Source organism: Pan troglodytes, chromosome 21 (assembly GCF_028858775.2).
Source record: "Pan troglodytes isolate AG18354 chromosome 21, NHGRI_mPanTro3-v2.0_pri, whole genome shotgun sequence".
NCBI lineage: Eukaryota > Metazoa > Chordata > Mammalia > Primates > Hominidae > Pan > Pan troglodytes.
In genome coordinates this window covers 68,473,897-68,494,507 of record NC_072419.2, presented here as the reverse complement: position 1 = coordinate 68,494,507, position 20,611 = coordinate 68,473,897, and the positions used below count along the sequence as shown (strand labels likewise).

Here is a 20,611-nt window from a genome sequence, read left to right as displayed (position 1 = left end):
AGCAGGAGGGCTGCGGAGCGCTCAGCTGCAGCCGCGCTTCTCGCCGGCGCCCTCGCTGCCCGAGCACAAGGACAGCCGCCCCGCCCGTTCCACCCGGTGCCCAGGGTCCCCCAGCTCCTCTGACCCCTCCGGCGTTTGCGGAGCCTCCCGGGTCTGACGAGGACACCGCCGTTGCCCGAGGAGGCTACGGGGCAACGCAGAGCAGGCAGTGGGGACCGCAGGGCAGCCCCGGGGCGCCGTCCCCACCGCCCTTACCCTGGCTTCGCCTTGCCGCCGCGGGGAATCCGGTGCGGACGCACGGGAACTCTGCCCGGGAGCCGAGGTGACAATCTACCGGGTCTTGGTAATAAGTATTTGCAAAACACATCACACCAAAATCCCGTTAACTTCATGAAAACTCACTTTATAGGATGATTTTTGAAGAACCAGTTTATTAAGAGATTACACCAAAAGCATAAACAATTTATACGTCAAACTCCGACTGAAAAAAAAATAACCGATAAGGATGTTTTTTAAATGTACTGTACTCACAAATAACAAGACAAATTTGACCTGTTCAATAAATAGAAGTGAAGTGGCTAAAAATTTTTAAATGGAAATGGAAAACAGTCTTCTTCTTTGTACAGTTTTGAAGGGGTGCCCCCTATTCAAGCCTATACGTAGAAAAACCCTGACAAAATCAGAGGTTCACTTAACACTCCAACCATATGAGCGTATTAAGGTTTCTTTTCAGATCTTAGGAGATCTTGTCCACCTTAATCCCATTCACAGATCTTAGGAGATCTTGTCCACCTTAATCCCATCATAAAGACTGTTGGCATGAGTTCTGATGTACTGTTTTAATATGCTAAGTACTGTTGATTCAACAACAAACCTTAATGGGTGATGAGCTTTTGCATACCAATATGAATTTGTCAGCACTTCTGAAAACTGGCCATCATTTTTCAAATTCACAATTTGCTGGATGTCAGGGAACAATAGGAAGAAGAATGAGCGTCAATTTTCATGTCTTCCTTTGCTTCTTCACTGGCCTTCCATAGAAGTAGTCAGAAAAAAACAAAGCACCATCAACCACACTTCACAAACAATTCATGTTGGCCTAAGCTTTGCTCAACATTCATATGACAGAAGATAGAATAATGAAAAGGAACTGCTGGCATCACTTTCCCCATAATATGACATAAAAATCGACAGCACATTAAATAAACATTCTGTTATTAATCATTAAATATATTAACACCAAAAATCATGTATAAATTAGGAAATAAATGTACAAACTATTTTGCAAAGTGCTTTTTAAAATATATACACAACATTCAAGATATTCTTAATGTAAGACATTTCAGATTGAAGTTTTGGGATAAGTGTCCTTTTCTTTCAGAAAGTATTATTAATACAGCACTTAAAAAAACACACAAACACACAAAAAAGGCATATTCCCAGATTGGCAAGGAATAAAAATAAACTATTTTCACAGTTATCTAAAATGTTTAACATTTTCAGTGGGAAATTTTAGTCCCCGATTGAGTTTGCAAATTAGTTCTATGAAAATTGACAGGAAAAGAACAAAATCAAGGGAGATGACTCCCTAACTGAAATTGCTAATACTTTTGTCAATTAGCAATTACGAACTCTCATTTCAGTAATCGAACATGAACATATACATTTATTTTTAAGCCCTTACCAGTGTTAAGGGTTTTAGAAACCCTTAACGCCTACACAATAAACACTTCTATCCCCATTTGTGTGTGACATCTGTCTCCTAGAAGAGGGGAGAATGTCCTAGAACAGGACTGGTATTCAACACAGGCAAGTCCTTTAATCTGTGCCTCAGTTCTTCATCTCTAAAATGGGAACTGTTACCTGCCTCCAGATTTCCTCATAGGGGCTGTCAGAATTAATTCAAGCAAAACACATAAGTGACTTGTAAATTCTAAAGCACTCAACTCTGGGTAAAGAATTAATTTTAACTTATTTATTTATTTATTTATTTATTTGAGACGGAGTTTCACTCTTGTTGCCTAGGCTGGGGTGCAATGGCGCGATCTTGCCCCACCACAACCTCTGCCTCCTGGGTTCAAGCCATTCTCCTGCCTCAGGTTCCCGAGCAGCTGGGATTACAGGTATGCACCACCATGCCTGGCTAATTTTGTATTTTTAGTAGGGACGGGGTTTCTCCATGTTGGTCAGGCTGGTCTCGAACTCCCGACCTCAGGTGATCCGCCCGCTTCGGCCTCCCAAAGTGCTGGGATTACAGGCGTGAACCACCATGCCAAGAATTACTTTTAACTTTTAAAACAAAACATCAATTAAAGAGAAATATCGTTATTACTAGGCCTCATATATCAAGCATTGGATATCTTTTGTATTTTCTTGGTAGTTCTTGGAAATCTGTCAGCATTTATCCAAAGATTTTTTTAAAAGGATTCATAGCAAATATGAATATTATTATTCCAACTAAAGGTTGATCAAATGTCCATGCTACTTGTTAATTGAAATGTGGGATTTTTTTCCTTTGACCATACTTTTGCAAGTGTGCTGTCTTTAATGTTCACACAGAATTTAAATGGGATTTAATGTCTTAGAAATGTAAAAATTACTCAAGTTTCTCTATATAAAACCTTTACTTTTCATTAGAAAGAACACAGTAACGTAACTGGATGTGACTTTCAGACATCCCTAAAAGAAAAGAAATGCTTGCTTGGAGATCTGAGCAAGTAGGTCCTGGAAGAAATAATATAAAATAAACAACTTGCCAACTGTTTGGAAGATTTGGTTTGAATATTTAAAATTACCTATCAACTTAGAATTGGGCATATTAAATATTCCAATCCCAGAAATGACCATCAGCTAAACAAGGGTCAAAGCCAGAGTAATCTCTGAGGGCCCACCTCCCAGAGAGCTGCCCCTTTCCTTCAGCAATACCGCTGGCCCTGGGTTAGGCAATTTGTCAACGGCCCTTAGGGATTCATATTTATTTGGAATACAGTCATTGATCCCTGTTTACTTTTTAATACAAAAACATGTACCTTTTTGGATAAACGGATTTGGCGAGAGACAGGCAATGGGCAAGCTCTGGAAGTGGCCATCTGTGGCCTCTCCCGTGGGAGATGTTTATCCTTTTCGTTACGTAACAGAAACTGACCCAACGCACAGAAGATGCCCTCCCACCCACCCCATCGAGGCACAGGAAGAGGCTGCCCTCCAGGGGCTGCATGTGTGTCCAGCTGTGGCGTAGCCAGTTAAAGAAAAGTTGACAACCCACACTACAACACTGCATGAGGAGGAAAATGAGACCTAAGGTCTGTTGACGGGAACAGGTGGACTGTGGTGTCCTTGAGATCTGTCCTGTCCCTGGGCACAGAATGCTCTGATGACAAAATGACCCCCAAAGCTAGCTAGAAACATTGAGAAGGGGGCGGGGGACAAAAAAAGGATACCTCTCCGTGTACCGACATACAATACTATACACAGCACCAAAAGTATCACACCACCAAGCGCTGTCTCACGCCAGTGGTGTGCGCTCGGCGTCATACCCAGCATGAAATGAGCACGCTTCACATGCAGACGTGGCACTGGGCGAACAGGTAACCAACATGTCACAATTCACCAGAGCTGCCGCCAGCCCATCCGGCCCCTGGATGAACACGCTACCACAAGGGCTCCAGCCAGAATGTGTGTCCCTTACTGCTGGTAATTTCCATACTGGCCCTAAAAGAGATCAAGACACAGATTACACCCCTATAGTAATGAGTGAAAGGAAGACAGATGTCCACCCCAGCCCGGACAGGGGGTAGGAGGGACAACAGCAAGCAAGCAACCTCTGCTCACATCTCTGCGGGGCAGCGAACGGCTTTCCAGAAGCCACTGGCCAAGCCTGGGGCTAACAACGTAGACAGGGCCAAAGGTTCATTTGTTCAGTCACACACTGGCATCGCTGCGGCTGGGCCTGTGCCAGGCCTGGCATCAGAGCCTTATGCTGGGCCTGCTATGCAGGAAGGCTCTCCTCCAAGCTGGCCCCACTGGGAGCCAATGCAAACACCATCTGCCCCCCAGCCTGCTACAGTAAGAAAATGGGAGCGGGGACGACCAGGGTGATGGATTTCAATCTATAAAAAAAATCTGAAGACCCAGGCTGGGCAACATGGCCAGACTCCATCTCTACAAAAATCCAACTATTAGCTGGGTGTGGTGGCGTGTGCCAATAGTCCCAGATACTTGGAGGATGAGGTGGGAGGATTGCTTGAGCCCAGGAGGTCAAGGCTGCAGTGAGCCGTGATTGCGCCACTGCACTCTAGTCTGGGTGAGACCCTGTTTCAAAAAAAAATCTGAATTTGGGAGGCCGAGGTAGGAGGACTGCTTGAGCCCAGGAATTTGAGACCAGCCTGGGCAGCACAGCAAGACCCCATCTCTACAAAAAAAAGAGAAAAAATTAGCCTCGGCCAGGCACAGTGGCTCACGCCTGCAATCCCAGCACTTTGGGAGGCCGAGATGGGTGGATCATTTGAGGTCAGGAGTTCAAGACCAGCCTGGCCAACATGGTGAAACCCCATCTCTACTAAAAATACAAAAAAAAAAAAATTAGCCAGGTGGTAGTGGCACGTGCCTGTAATCCCAGCTACTTGGGAGGCTGAGGCAGGAGAATCACTGGGCCTGAGAGGTGGAGGTTGCAGTGAACTGAGATCATGCCACTGTATTCCAGTCTGGGTGACAGAGTGAGACCTTGTCTCAAAAAAAAAAAAAAAAAAAAAAAATAAGCCGCCACATGTTGTGGCGCATGCCCTGGAGGTTGAGGCTGCGGTGAGCCATGTTTCTGCCAATGCACTCCAGCCTGGGCGACAGAGTGAGACCCTGTCTTAAAAAAAAAAAAAAAAAAAAAAGGCCAGACACAGTGGCTCATGCCTGTAGGATTACAGTCCCAGCACTTTGGAAGGATCACCTGAGGTCAGGAGCTCGAGACCACCCTGGCCAACATGGCAAAATGCTGTCTCTACTAAAAATACAAAAATTAGCCAGGTGTGGTAGCACGTGCTTGTAATCCCAGCTACTCCGGACGCTGAGGCAGGAGAAATCGCTAGAACCCGGGAGGCAGAGGCTGCAGTGAGCGAGATCGTGCCACTGCCCTCCAGCCTGGGCAACAGAACAAGACTCCATCTCAAAAACAACAACAAAAAACAACATGAAGAGAAACTAGAGAGCCTGTGCCCCACAAGGCCACAAGGCAGAATTCCTTGGGCAGCAAAACGGAGCATCGGATCTGTGGTGAAAGCCACTCAGGAGACTGCCATGGGGGGAGACAACGGATCATCATCGCGTGCCTGTTCTCCACGGGGGGAGACAGCGGATCATCATCGCGTGCCTGTGCTCCACGGGGGGAGACAGCGGATCATCATCCGCGTGCCTGTTCTCCACGGGGGGAAGACAGCGGATCATCATCGTGTGCCTGTGCTCCACGGGGGGAGACAGCGGATCATCATCGCGTGCCTGTTCTCCACGGAGGAAGACAGCGGATCATCATCTGCGTGCCTGTGCTCCATGTGTCCCCAGCTAGGTAATGATCAGATTTCCCGAGTGCCCCCAGCGAGGAAGTGGGGGAGGGAGGAAAGCTGTTCCAGCCTGACCGAACACGTCACATTCTCATTCCCAGAGCTGCCTGTGATGATCCTAGTTAGTGGGAGTCTGTTCTGATGTCTTTCTGCCCCTGCACCATTGGGTAAGACGGAAAGCCTCAAATCCAGAGCTGCTCAGCTGAAGGCATGGCAGCCCTGGAGCCCTGTAAAACCACTGGCAGCCCCAATGCCTCAGCACCTTTTTTTTTTTTTTGAGACAGAGTTTCGCTCTTGTTGCCCATGCTGGAATGCAATGGCGCGATCTCAGCTCACTGCAACTTCCGTCTCTATCTGCTCCCGCCCGCCTCGGCTTTCCAAAGTGCTATAGGCGTGAGCCACAGCGCCCGGCCGCCTCAGCACATGTTTAAGTGTAGCCCAGTGGTTCTCAAACGGAGACAATTTTGCCCCTGGGGCATCTGACAATGTCTGGAGTCATTTTAAATTGTCAGACTGGGCAATGGGGGTGCTACTGGCATCGTGGTGGAGGCCAGGGGTGCTGCAAACGTAACACAGTGTGCACAATGGCCCCTAGGAGACGCCCAGCGCCGGCAGTGCTGTGCCAAAGCGCCACGGCCAGCTACACTGGATGCTGACTAAAGGCTATCTTATGTTAATATTTTGCAGTTAGATGGACACATTTCCCCCCAGATGTGAAATTCTATTCTCTATCTTCCCCATTGCTCTGTGTCTTTTTCTTTTCTTTTTTTTGAGATGGAGTCTCTCTGTCGCCCAGGCTGAGGTGCAGTGGCGTGATCTCAACTCACCTCTGCCTTCCCGGTTCAAGCAATTCTCCCACCTCAGCTTCCCGAATAGCTGGGCTTACAGGCACCCGGCTAATTTTTGTATTTTTAGCAGAGATGGGGTTTCACCATGTTGGCCAGGCTGCTCTCGAACTCCTGACTGCAGGTGATCTACCCGCCTCAGCCTCCCAAAGTGCTGGGATTACAGGTGTAAGCCCCCACGCCTGGCCTTTCTTTTTCCTTTTTTTAAGACAAAGTCTCGCTCTCTGTAGCCCAGGCTGGAGTGTAATGGTGCAATCACGACTCACTACAGCCTCGACCTCCTGGGCTCAAGGGATCCTCGTGCCTCAGCCTTCCAAGTAGCTGGGATTACAGGCATGCACCACCATGCCTGACTACTTTATTTTTTGTAGAGACAGGTCTTGCAATGTTGCCCTGGCTGGTCTCAAACTCCTGGGCTCTAGTGATCCTCCTGCCTTGGCCTCCCAAAGTGCTGGGATTACAGGCATGGGCCACCACGACCGGTCACGGTCTTTTCATAGGTAGGTATAAAGTTATATGTCCTCTGCTTCAGTCTTATAATTAAGTTAGGACATTCACTTATTTCACAAAATCCAAATAAGTTATTTTCAGGACTGTATGAAGGAGGTATGGCGTCTCATCAGAATCATTCAAATATAATTCTAATTTAACATCAGGATGCAGACTGCTGTCCTTCCAGACTCCAGCATGACACTCCTGTGCAAACCTGGAGGGCCAAGCTGGGGCCTGCTCCCCACTGACCAGCGCCCAGCACACACTGGGGAGAGGCGGCCCCTGCATCGGCTACAGTGGCCTCACAGTGTCCTGAGAGCACACCAGAGCCCTCCTGACATCTGTGTAAATGCCTCATCAGCGTGCCCTTCCCAGGCATGGCCGAGTACGGTGCCCTGGCAGGGAGACTGTGTTACATGGTCTTTAGGCTTCTCTACATCTACCTGGTGACCCTTTGCCCTCTTGAAGAAGGAGGACGAGAAGCATTTAAAAAACAGTGTTTGGCCTCTTACGTACCCAATTCCCTGAGAAAAACAAACTTGAGCGATGTAGTGCTTTGAAATTTCACTGGCAGTGTAAAGTGTCCCTAACACCTCCAGCCAGCTCAGAGTCACCAACACAGAGCCACTTCCTGCTAAGGACTCTCTCAAAGGAGGCTCCAAAAAATGTCCCAGACCATTCTCCTTCATATGCCCCGTGCTCCAGCCACCGAGCCTCCTTCAGGCTGCCTTCACTGGGACAAACCTCCTGGTGCCTCAGGACCTTGGCACGCCCTCTTCCCTTGCCTGGCTCATTCTCCTCTAGGAGGCCCTCGCTCCTGCAGTGCTCCCACCACACAGACCCTGTCCTCCTCCAGGGGCCCCATCCCACTCAGAGGGAAAGCGATGTCTGCTTTATGGAGGCCCCCACGCCCACCTGTCCCTGTCACCTCCCGCCACATCGGCCTCCTCACTGTCCCGAGAGCTCCCGCTCTTCCATCTTCCAAGCTGCTCTTTCCTCAGCTCCTTCAAAGCCCTGCTCACTGTTCCTGGGCAGAAAGGGCTTCCCCCTCCCTAGGCTGAGCCTGGGGCTGCCAGCCACTCCCCGCTGTGTCTTCGTCCTGGAATTGTCCACACGGGCCAAATGCGGTCGCCTGCGCCCCCATCTGGAAGGCGGGCTCCATTTGGGGCCCCCCGCTCTGTCCTCAGCACAGTCTGGCCCTGTGGGACCACCTTATGTCTCTGTAGCGAGACATAAGCTCTAAAAGTGCAGGGTTCGTGTCGCGGCCACACGCCAAGCACTCAGCAGAGACCGGACGCGTACCCAGTACGTGACAAACATTGGCAGAGTGAATGAATGTGAGAACCAGGCGTGCAGATCTAACGGTGAGCTTAGGGTATGAAAAGCCAGCTGGATGACTGAGGTGAGCGTATACACAGAGGTAATTCTACAAAACCTTACAGGCTCAGAGACTTAACATTCTGGAAGGAACCCTGGAAGCCAGTTAGTTCCAGCTCATTATTCCTCATGGCCATAAGAGAAATCTTCATTATGTCTCGACAGGCGCGGCGGATGGGCACATCTGGAAACATCCAGAAAGCTTGCCTGTTCATAGCCGTAGGGCCGCTGCTGCTGGGCAGACGGCGCTGTCTGCGGTGCTCGGTAGCTTCCGTACTGCTGGCCTTGGCCTTGCTGGTAGCCGGGGTACTGTGATGGGGCTCCCTGGGCAGGCCCTGAGAAAACACCAGGAACTGTGAGGCCGGCCAAAACGGGCACATCTTTTTTTTTTTTTTTCTTAACTTAAAATTTTTTTTAAAACTTCCTCTTCTCCTTGAAAAATTCCTGTCTCAATGCATCAGCCTTTTGTCAATCTCCAGAACACCTGGCACCTGCACGTGCTCCACGTTAACTCTGTACAGCGAGAGCACCACGTAATCGACTCACCAGCCCCTCCAGTCCTGTGAGGTCCCAGGACTGTGCCCCAGGCCCCCCACCAGCATGGCGAGGGCTGATGGGCTCTCTCCATCATCCCAGAACTGCTGCTACCTGAAGGCAGGACAGCCCTCCAGAACCCGCTGGCCCCAGTCACACTGGCTGCTGTAACTTGTCACTGAACTACCACGGGAGCTGCTGAAAACCTGCAGCAGGTGAGACAGAGACATCGTCTCTAGGAAGGCTAAGTCAAAGGCTCCGGCAAGAACTGATAGAGGCCAATTTTTTTTTTTTTTTTTTTTTTTTTTTTTGAGGCAGGGTGTCACTCTGTCACCCAAGCCAGGCTGGAGTGCAGTGGCGTGATCTTGGCTCACCGCAACCTCCACCTCCCAGGCTCAAGTGATTCTCCTGCCTCAGCCTCCCAAGTAGCTGGGACCACAGGAGTGTGCCACCATGCCTGGCTAATTTTTGTATTTTTTGTAGAGATGGTCTCACTATGTCATCCAGGCTGGTCTCGAACTCCTGGGCTCAAGCAATCCTCCTGCCTCAGCCTCCCAAAGTGCTGGGATTATAGACATGAGCCACCACACTGAGCCTCAAGTAATTTATTTTTTTATTTTTATTTTTTGAGGAGGAGTCTCACTCTATCGCCTAGGCTGAAGTGTAGTGGTGTGATCTCGGCTCACTGCGACCTCTACCTCCTGGTTCAAGCAATTCTCCTGTCTCATCTCCTGAGTAGCTGGGACTATAGGCCCCCACCACCATGCCCAGCTAATTTTTGTATTTTTAGTAGAGACGAGGTTTCACCATATTGGTCAGGCTGGTCTTGAACCCCTGACCTCAGGCCATCCGCCCACCTCAGCCTCCCAAAGTGCTGGGATTATAGGCGTGAGCCACCACGCCTGGCCTCAAGTAATTTTTATACTATTTAATTAGTAATGGCTGTAAAGGGCTAAATAAGCACAGCAGAATCAGGCACGTGCCTCATAAGAAACCACGTGTGTGGAGCTCATCCTGAGAACTGAGATTCTGCTCCAACAAAAGACCTGGGGCAGCCCACACCTTATTTTTCAGAAGTTTCCTGGGTGATTGTAAGCTGCAGTGAAGGCTGAGACCCACAGGCTTTGACCTGCTCTGTCAAAGAGGTCGAAGCTGGGCCTGAGGCGTGCAGGTGACGGATACACGGGACACTGGCTCCCGTCACAGGCCACGTGGGCAATGAATTTATGTTTAAGTTAAAATAAGATGTTTCAGGTCTACGTGCATGGATGTTTCCAACTTTTCTGGAAACCTAAAGGTATTCAAAATAAGTTTATTACACATCTGCCTGAGCACCAGCGTCACCGGGCATGTACCCACATGTGGCAGGGGTGGGCACTGGGGGGCCCCGAGGAGCGTGCTCGCCTCTTACCGTAGCCCTGCTGCTGCCCGGGGTAGCTCTGCTGGCTGGGGTACTGAGCACGTACCCATGTGTGGCAGGGGCAGGGGTGGGCGCTGGGGGGCCCCGAGGACCGTGCTCGCCTCTTACCGTAGCCCTGCTGCTGCCCGGGGTAGCTCTGCTGGCTGGGGTACTGCTGCTGGGAGTACGTCTGCTGCTGCGCGGCACCCTGCTGGTACCCGGCCTGCTGCTGGCTGTACTGGGAGTTTCCTGGAGGGAGGAGGAGACACAGAAATGACTTTCCCCACCTGGGCTAAGGGGGCTCATTCTGTGGCCCACTCACGACACGGTAACTTTGGAATCCCAAAACCAAATCCATTGCTTCGGCATGTTTATTTTTTCACAACCATTCAAATACTATACTACACCTTTATCTTATAGAAATACAAATGGAAAGCTAAGAAACGAAATGGTTAATATGACAACTAAGACAGAGATGAACGCCAGCGTCGCGGGTCAAACTGTGCTCCCCAGAGAGATGCTGATGTCCTAACTCCAAGTACCTGTGAATGGAACCTTATTTGGACATAGGGTCTTTGCAGATATAATTTTTTTTTTTTTCAGAGACAGGGCCTCGCTCTGGCACCCAGGCTGGAGTGCAGCGGTGCAATGAGAGCTCACTGCAGCCTCCTTCTCCCTGGCTCAAGTGTTCCTCTCACTTCAGCCTCCCGAGTAGCTAGGACTACAGTGTGTGCCAGCGTGCCCAGATAATTTTTTTTTTTTTTTGAGATGGAGTTTCGCTCTGTTGCCCAGGCTGGAGTGCAGTGGCGAGATCTCAGCTCAGTGCAAGCTCCGCCCCCACCGGGTTCACGCCATTCTCCTGCCTCAGCCTCCCGAGTAGCTGGGACTACAGGTGCCCGCCACAACGCCAGGCTAATTTTTTGTATTTTTAGTAGAGATGGAGTTTCACCATGTTAGCCAGGATGGTCTCGATCTCCTGACCTTGTGATCCGTTCACCTTGGCCTCCAAAAGTGCTAGGATTACAGGCGTGAGCCACGGTGCCCGACCATGCCCAGGTAATTTTAAATCTTTTGTAGAGACAGGGTCTCCCTATGTTTCCCAGGCTGGTCTTGAACTCTTGGCCTCAAGCAATCCTGCTGCCCCTGCCTTCCAAAGTGCTGGGATTACAGGCGTAAGCCACCATGCTCTGCGCAAAGAATCCATTTTCTACTTTACTTTTCTGGTTGGAAATAACTTTCCTTTTTTAGAAGCTGTAAAATTTAAGTATTTTAAAACTCCAATCTAGTTTTTTTTTTAAATAACAGCTTTATTGAGATAATGCACACTGGAATGGTTTAAAAACCTATCAGGGTAATTCAATCTGTAGTTAGATGGGATGACAAAACTAACACACGCTCTTATTCCAGGCTGAACTCCTCCTAAGGCGAGAGCTTTGGAAAAACTTACTTGAGCCTTTCCAGTTATTCTCTATCCAGGAAGTACCTTGAGTCTTGAACTTCCAACGCCTTCCTCTAAATCCAGGGCCGGTTCCAGCAACAGCTGGCAAACGAGCTGTCACCGTCACGGGAGAAGACTTAAGGTCACTATCCTTTCTCCTGCCCCCATGAAAGCCATCTGAGACATGGGGGAGTGGGTTTTCAAGGGTGTCAGGCTTTTGGGGGTCAGCCTGCATATTCTCATGTTTTATAGCCCACTTTATTCTTTACATAATAAAGGAGCCAGTTTGTGGCCGGGTGCGGTGGCTCACGCCTGTAATCCCAGCACTTTGGGAGGCCGAGGCGGGTGGATCACAAGGTCAGGAGATCGAGATCATCCTGGCTAACATGGTGAAACCCCGTCTCTACTAAAAATACAAAAAATTAGCCGGGCGTGGTGGCGGGAGCCTGTAGTCCCAGCTACTCGGGAGGCTGAGGCAGGAGAATGGTGTGAACCTAGGAGGAGGAGGTTGCAGTGAGCCGAGATCGCACCACTGCACTCCAGCCTGGGCAAAGAGCGAGACTCCATCTCAGAAAAACATAAACAAAAAAAAAAAAAATAAAGGAGCCAGTTTGTAGGAAACGGGCCAGCTTTGCCCTGGCACCCAGCAGGTATGCAACAACTGTGAGAGTGCCAGCTCAGAACACCCAGCCCCCGCACACAGGGACCAGGCCTGGCTCTCACACCCCAGTGGGTGCTCAGGCGATCTAGTGTGAACTGGCAGCAGCCGCCCTATCCCCAAAGAAAGGGGGCTGCTGAGATAACTGCAGGGAAAGGGGGCACGACATCTGTGGAAAAGGCCTTCCCCGTTTTCAGATGTGTTTCATGAAATCTGCAGGGCTCGGGGGAGCCCAGGCCGTGCTCTCAACAGGACAGCAACAGGGCGGGCAGATGTGGGGCCTTCCTCCACAACCAGCAAGTACTCCAGGGTTCTTTCTTTTCTTTTCGAGACGGAGTCTCGCTCTGTCACCCAGGCTGGAGTGCAGTGGCACAATCTCGGCTCACTGCAAGCTCTGCCTCCGGGGTTCACGCCATTCTCCTGCCTCGGCCTCCTGAGTAGCTGGGACAACAGGCGCCCGCCACCATGCCCGGCTAATTTTTTTCTATTTTTAGTAGAGACGGGGTTTCACCGTGTTAGCCACGATGGTCTCGATCTCCTGACCTCGTGATCCACCTGCCCCGGCCTCCCAAAGTGCTGAGATTACAGGCGTGAGCCACCGCGCCCAGCTCTTTTCTTTCTCTAAGAATCCTCTGGCATTCTGCGGGGTGCCCGTGAGAAGGTGCCGGGCAGCATGGCGCGTCTGTGTGTGAAACAAGAGGCCACAGCACACCCTCTGCTTCCTCAGGAGCAAGATGTGGACACAATGAGCCACGAGGAACACGTGAACGACGCTCAAAGCCGTGTCACATAAAAACCATAAAAACACAGTGATCCACACGAGGACGCAGCCAAGGCGGCCCCAGCGCTGCCCAGGGAAGATGTGTCCCACAGGCCCCGGCCACACCACCCTGTCGTCCACTCCTGGGACACGCTGGTCACCACCTGGCGAGGGCCTGAGAAATGCATACGACACGCCAGCCGCGCTCGGGACTCCAGGAGGTGTGGACGGTGTGGACAGCCATAAAGTGAGGTCCTTTCAGTTTCTGTGACAGCCAATGATGTTCCTTTTTTTTTTTGGAGATGGAGTCTCGCTTTGCCGCCCCAGGCTGGAGTGCAGTTGCGTGATCTTGGCTCACTGCTACCTCTGCCTCCTGGGTTCAAGTGATTCTCATGCCTCAGCCTCGCAAGCAGCTGGCTTTACAGACATGCGCCACCAAGCCCAGCTAGTTTTTGTATTTTTGGTAGAGATGGGGTTTCACCATGGTGGCCAGGCTAGTCTCAAACTACTGATCTCAAGTGATCCACCCGCCTCAGCCTCCCAGAGTGCTGAGATTACAGGCGTGAGCCACTGTGCCCCGCCCCAATGATGTTTAATTTAACTTCTGAAGCTGCCAATACATCTACATGATTCAAAGGTACATACAGACAGACCCATACCTTCAAGAGGTCCTGGGAAGGTGGCCGCTTCCACTCCTGCTCTGGACTGCCTGAGCCCTAACCCCATCTCCTACCCGGAAGCATTTGTGTTGGTTGTTTTGGTGTTTGTCCATTGGCTGACGGTGTGAGTGTGCGTGTGTGCAAGGGCACAGTCTCCTCTTGCCTGCATTTTCACAGAGGCGCATCCCACGCATCCAGCTCCATACCTGGCCTTGGCAGCTCATGGGCGGTCTCTCCTAGCAGCAATGGCGCCCAGACGCCAGGTCACGAGGGGCTGCGCTCTGTCCAGTATGCGTCACTGCAAACCTCACTGTGACGCGAACGCGGGACTCGCGCCCTCTCCTGGCCCCTCCCCCACCGAGCACCACATCCCGATGCTCCTGCCCAGCACAAGTGACCCCGTGGCCCCTGCTGTCCCCTCCTGGCTTGGTCAGCCCCAATCTGGTCCCCTCCTATTACTGATGCCCTGCGCATGAACACCCTCTCGTTTTATCACATTCTGCAGGCTCCTGACTGATGCCGTCACCACGAACAATTCCAGCACCAGCCTGTCCCACTCATCCTGCTGTGGGATGACTCAAAAGTTGGAAAATTCTTTTTATTTTTGAGACAGGGTCTTGCTCTGTTGCCAAGGCTGGAGCGCAGTGGTGTGATCATAGTTAAGTACAGCTTCGACCTCCCGGGCTCAAGCTATGCTCCTGCCTCAGCCTCCCAAGTAGCTGGGACAACAGGCGCATGCCACCACACCTGGCTAATGTTTTTTAGTAGAGAGGGGGTCTTACTATGTTGCCTAGGCTGGTCTCAACCTCTCAGGCTCACGTGATCCTCTGCCCTGGCCCCCACAATGCTGGGATCACAGGTGGGAGCCACCGCACCTGGCCTGATGCTGGGATCACAGGTGGGAGCCACTGCACCCGGCCTGGAAAGTTCTTTATGGTGCCTTTGACCCATTCCTCCTAACGTCCCCCCAGCCTCTCCACTGCACCATGGGCCACAGTTGTGTTTGAAGGTGGCTATGACACATCCACCAATCTCTTCAAAGCAAAGCATCTCCAGGCCTCTCACCCCTGCAAGACTTCACAGTACCATCTGCTGTAGGGTAAAGTGTCACCTACGTATGTGCACTCCTCATGTCAGAGTCTAACAAACAGATGGAATAAAATGCTTCTAAATCAAGGAGGAAACCACACCATCTGTCTTACTGGTCTTGAGGTTACTAAGCTTTTCAGCAAATTTCTCATCAATGATGGAAGGCAAGAGTACGTAACCCACAACAAGCTACGGAAGTACCTATCAGCCGGGCACGATGGCGCACACCTGGAGCCCCTGCACTGTAGGAGGCTGAGGTGGCACTTGAGCCCAGGAGTTCAAAACCAGCCTGGGCAACATGGCAAGACCTTATCTCTACAAAAATTAAAAAAAAAAAAAAAAAAAGCCAGGCCTGGTGGTGCATGCCTTTAGTCCCAGCAATTCGAGAGGCTGAAGCAGGAGGATCACTTGAGCCTGGGATTTCCAGGCTGCAGTGTGCCACGATCAGGCCACTGCACTCCAGCCTAGGTGATAGGGCAAGACCCTGTCTCTTTAAAAAAAAAAAAAAAAGTAGCTACATCAGACACTAAAAGGCTGAGCAGCACATCCTGCGTTTGTTTTTGGGACAAAGTGTGGCAGCCTTGGGCAGATGCATGTGGACACCTCGCCATGGACAAGGCTGAACGCTGTGCTCTAGTTGGAAGGGACAGGGCCAAGCCCATGATGGCAGAGATCCTGCTGACTCCCAGGGCTTACGGAGGCACCACTGCAGCCAATATGCCAGAAGATAGCCTCTGGGCGCTGGCCACAGGGTGGCTTTTGTTTTGAGACAGGGTCTGGCTCGGTCACCCAGGCTGGAGTGCTGTAGCGCAATCTCAACTCACTGCAACCTCTGCCTCTGGGTTCGAGCAATTCTCCCACCTCAGCCTCCTGAGTAGCTGGGATTACAGGTACCCGCCACCATGCCCGGCATTTTTTTTTTTTTTTTCCGGGAGAGAAAGGATTTTGCCATGTTGCCCATGCTGGCCTCAAACTCCTGAGCTCGGCCGGGCGCGGTGGCTCACGCCTGTAATCCCAGCACTTTGGGAGGCTGAGGCAGGTGGATCATGAGGTCAGGGGTTCGAGACCAGACTGACCAACATGATGAAACCCCATCTCTACTGAAAATACAAAAATTAGCTGGGCGTGGTGGCGGGTCCTGTAATCCGAGCTACTCAAGAGGCTGAGGCAGGAGAATTGCTTGAACCCGGAAGGCGGAGGTGGCAGTGAGCCGAGATCGTACCACTGCGCTCCAGCCTCGGCGACAGAGCGAGACTCCGTCTCAAAAAAAAAAAAAAAAAAAAAAAACTCCTGAGCTCAAGCAATCTTCCTCCACTGGCCTCCCAAAGTGCTAGGATTACAGGCATAAGCCACCATGCCTGGCCATTTCTTTTTTTTATTTCTTTTTATTTATTTATTTTTTTATTTTTTTTTTGAGATGGAGTCTCGCTCTGTCGCCCAGGCTGGAGTGCAGTGGCGCGATCTCGGCTCACTGCAAGCTCCGCCTCCCGGGTTCACGCCATTCTCCTGCCTCAGCCTCCCGAGTAGCTGGGACTACAGGCGCCCGCTACCACGCCCGGCTAATTTTTTTTGTATTTTTAGTAGAGACGGGGTTTCACCGTGTTAGCCAGGATGGTCTCGATCTCCTGACCTCATGATCCACCCGCCTCGGCCTCCCAAAGTGCTGGGATTACAGGCGTGAGCCACCGCGCCCGGCCCTCTTTTTATTTTTTTTGAGACAAAGTTTCACTCTTGTTGTCCAGGCTGGAGTGCAATGGCATGATCTCAGCTCACTGCAACCTACACCTCCCGGGTTCAAGCAATTCTCCTGCCTCAGCCTCTTGAGTAGCTCAGATTACAGGCACATGCCACCATGTCCAACTAATTTTTGTATTTTTAGTAGAGATGGGGTTTCACCGTGTTGGCCAGGCTGGTCTCAAACTCCTGACCTCAGGTGATCCACCCACCTCAGCTTCCTAAAGTGCTGGGATTACAGGTGTGAACTAAAGTGCTGGGATTACAGGTGTGAACTAATGCACCGAGCTAATTTTTTTTTTTTTTTTTTTTGAGACAGGGTCTTATCCTGTCGCAAGGCTGGAATGCAGTGGCACGATCTCGGCTCACTGCAACCTTCACTTCCCAGGTTTAAGCGATTCTCCCGCCTCCGCCTGAGTAACTGGGACTACAGGCGTGCACCACCATGGCCAGCTAATACTTGTATTTTTTGGTAGAGATGGGGTTTCGCCACGTTGGTCAGGCTGGTCTCAAATTCCTGGCCTCAAGTGATCTGCCTGCCTTGGCCTCCCAAAGTGCTGGGATTACAGGCGTGAGCCACAACACCTAGGCTCTTTCTTCTTTTAAACTTTCATTATGTATTCATATACTTTTTGTTTCCCCCAGGTTTACAAAGGTATAACTGACATTTCAACGTCGCAGGCATTTGTAGCGCACACTGTGATGTTTCTATATGTGCCTACACTTGCGTGCTTTATTTCTTCATAGCAGGCTGAGATGTGTAAGCTCAGAAGCAAAACCTTTACACATCCAATTCTTTAAGAAGTAACCCAAACAAGGAAATCTGTAGCCATTTAGTGCCCGCCTGCTTTGTGTACCTGGTGAAGCCTCACCAACACTGTTACCTCTTGATAAATCACAGCCCTGCAGTGGGAAGGCCTCAGCCACTGCTGCCTGCCGGTCAGCGTCAGCAGACACGAGGCCCCTCTCCCCAGGGACTGCAGGCCCGCCTTCCCTCCCGGACGAGGTCGCGCAATCCCGCAGGCGATCATCAGCTCTTCTCTGGGGGCCATCTTTATCCCGGGGTGGGACTGGAACTGGCTGTGTGTACCTCTTCCCAACTCCACATTCTGGGATGTTCTGTTGGGGTTTCAGGGCAGCCAGGGTGGGGGCACAGACAACACAGAAAGGGGCAAGTCCACCCGACACACAGCCCCCAGCGCAGCACTGCCCAGGACCGCCATGAAGGGCGGCAAGCCCCCAGCCACAGATGTGCGTTTCCTGGCCTGCAGGTGTCTGAAGAAACGCGAGGCCACACCCAGCGCAGCCACTGCTGGCCTCCAGCTGAGGAAGCTCTGAGAGTGGCTCGCAGGCCCCACGCTCCCTGGCCAGACCCAATAACAGAGTCTGTGTCCCCAACCCCAGCATGGCCGGCTGAATCCTTCCTGTTGCAGGCCCCACGCTCCCTGGCTGGACCCAATAACCAAGTCTGTGCCCCCAACCCCAGCATGGCCGGCTGAATCCTTTCCTGTCTCACGAACACGCACATAAGGCAAGCGGGGCTCCCGACACAGCCTGAATTTCCAGCTCCCAGAACACACTGTCTCTCCTCCCACGCGCTGTGCTGTGATTTAAGGGACTCACTGAAGGCAGGCACTGCGTGCTCCTAAGGGTGCAGCGTCTTAACTCTGCTGCGTGTGGCACTTACGCTCGAGCCCAGCACGCGGCCGTGCTCCTTACCCCCCTCATAGTAGTGCTGCGTGGACTCCTCGAAGGACCGGTCGTAGCTCTGCTCCGTGTAGGATGACTGCTGGTAGGCGTAATCGCCGTGGCCTGTGCGAAACGGAGACGGCGACAGTCAGTGGAAGCTGTGCACTGCACAGGTCCCGGAGGAGGCAACTGAGACCCAGGCTGGGGAGATGCTGTCTGGCCAGGGAGGCAACAAGAGCCGGCAGGACCCGTGTTCCCCAAAACCATGCCCCAACCTCCTGAGCCTCGGCCTCCTCACTGAAATGCAGACATCAATGCCTCCTTCTCGGGGCGACTGTGAAGCTACCTGGGGATTTACACAGACGATCAGCGCTTTCAGTGCCTGCCACACAGCCATGCTAGTGACCCGACTGCCTTCTGCCCGCCACCGCTAGCTCCTGGGAGGATGCAGGCAGGGGTGTCCAACCCTTACCGAGGCCTTCGCTGCATGTGACCATCACGTGGCAAGGGTGGCTTGCCCTGCTGCCACCTGCCCACCTGTCTGTGCACCTGCCCCTTGCTGGCTGAGGCCAGCTCCCTGCCTGGATGCCTCCCAGGGATCAACCCAGCCTTTAAGACCACTTTATTTTATTGTTATTTTTACTTTATTTAGAGACAGGGTCTTGCTCTGTCACCAAGGCTGGAGTGCGGTGGCACGATCATGGCTCCATGCAGCTTCAGCCTCCTGGGCTGAAGCGATCCTCCTGCCTCAGCCTCCCAAAGTGCCGGAATGACAGGTGTGAACTGCTGTTTTCAGCCAAGACCACTTTCAGTATCCCCTCCACAAGCCCTGGGACTATGCAAAGACTGAAAGGTGACGACGGTAAAATACTCTGCAGAGATGAGAAGGGGCAGGAGGAGAGGTGCTGCAGGTGGAGCCGTCACCTTCAGGGCATTCTCTGTGAAGCTGGGAGGCGCCTTCTTGAACATTTCCACCTATCTACAGCTGGGAGCTGCAATTATCCGCCTCCAACTCCCACAGCCTTTCAGGAAGTAGAGGCAAGGCCGCGTGGAGGCCAGTGCAGCGGTGTGTACCACAGCTTCTCTCTGCAGAGGCCAGGCACCACTGCCAGCCCAGCTCACCCCATCCCCTACACCTTGCTCCTGCAGGGCATCTGGCCGCTCTGCCTGTAGCCCAGGCCTGAGCTGGAATGACTGAGGACACACTGCAGTGGCCACACCCTCCTTGCCCCTGCAGCTGCTCTGCGTTCCTGGGCGGGGTCAGGCCGCCGCCAGTGCTCACCGTCGGGGTAGTACTGCTGGCCCATGGGCTCCGCGGCGCCCTGGCTGTGGCTGTACTGCTCGCCATAGTACTCCTCCTGGCCCAGGTACTGCTGGGAAGAGCCTGCGGGGGAACCACATTCAGCGCCAGCGTGGGCCGCGCCCTCCTCCCTCGGAGGACCTGCTCGCTCACTGGGGAAGCCAAGGCCTTGCTGAATGGCCTCACCCACCCGAGGAGAACACCCCACGCCGTCATCGTATCCAACTTATGTTTTGTATTTTTAGTACAGAGTTTCACCATGTTGGCCAGGCTGGTCTTGAGCACCTGGCCTCAGGTGATCCGCCCACCTCGGCCTCCCAAAGTGCTCGGACTATAGGCATGAGTCCGGCCTGTGACACTCTTAATGACAACTGCCGCCCCTGCCCCCAACACTGACTCCTCGGGGACAGCAGACCCTCCACGGATCACACCCTGGCCCTCACCCCCAGCGTCCACACTCAATGTTAACACCAAGGCGCCAAGCCTCACTCCCCCAGGCTCCCCGAAGAGAAGCACACACAGCCTGGCACTTCATGACCCGCGGCGGTCAGCTGTGCCCGAGACCTGGCCCGGCCGGGCGTTACCTTGCTGGGAGGGCCGGTAGGGCGCCATGGGCCGCTGCCCCATCATGCTGCTCCCCTGGCTGCCCTGCCCCATCATGGCGATGGACGACTGGCCCTGGTAGTGCTGGCTGCCGCCCTGCGCCGAGCTGTAGTGCGACGTGGCCGCCTGCTGCTGCATCATGGAGACTGAACGACAGGACAGAGGCCCCACATCACCCCGGGAAGCCTCCCGCCCTCCCTCCCACACCCAACTACCTCCTGCGCCCGGGCGGGTTCCTCGTTATTTTCCTGCGCTCCCCACGAGGACAGTGTCCTCCACCGCAAGGCACGCCTCCCCTACGTGGCCCGCACTGACGCCCTGCAAGCTCAGACCCGCTGCTTGCACCGACTATTTAAAAATGTGCCGACGTGCAGAAAACAACAGGGAGAGCCCCTGGGCAGGAAGATCCAGCGGCTTCCACAGCCAACAACCACCTTTCCACCTCTCCTCGGACACACAGCTCCCGTGACAATCCCACTTCCACTGTG

General features: G+C 52.4%; 1 protein-coding gene across 11 annotated transcripts in view; it reads right to left on the bottom strand.

The window, feature by feature from the left end:
• Positions 1 to 411: 411 nt before the first annotated feature.
• SS18L1 (SS18L1 subunit of BAF chromatin remodeling complex) overlaps positions 412 to 20,611 on the bottom strand; it is a 40,393-nt gene continuing 20,193 nt past the window's right edge. For 4 of the 11 annotated variants that reach the window (XR_001712340.3, XR_008541250.2, XR_008541251.2 and 1 more), the window contains 7 exons: positions 20,105 to 20,269; positions 19,503 to 19,604; positions 18,251 to 18,343; positions 10,323 to 10,442; positions 8,468 to 8,595; positions 3,537 to 3,711; positions 412 to 2,724 (listed from right to left, as the gene is read on the bottom strand). Coding sequence is in view for 7 of the 11 variants with exons in the window: in XM_063802720.1 (XP_063658790.1) it covers positions 8,381 to 8,595; positions 10,323 to 10,442; positions 18,251 to 18,343; positions 19,503 to 19,604; positions 20,105 to 20,269 (695 nt within the window). In the remaining 4 variants the exon portion in view is untranslated. Of the gene's footprint in view, positions 3,712 to 8,304; positions 8,596 to 10,322; positions 10,443 to 17,471; positions 17,651 to 18,250; positions 18,344 to 19,502; positions 19,605 to 20,104; positions 20,270 to 20,611 lie in introns of those variants that run through there. The other 7 variants (XM_016938228.3, XM_009437545.4, XM_054674518.2 and 4 more) reach the window with 4 other exon arrangements.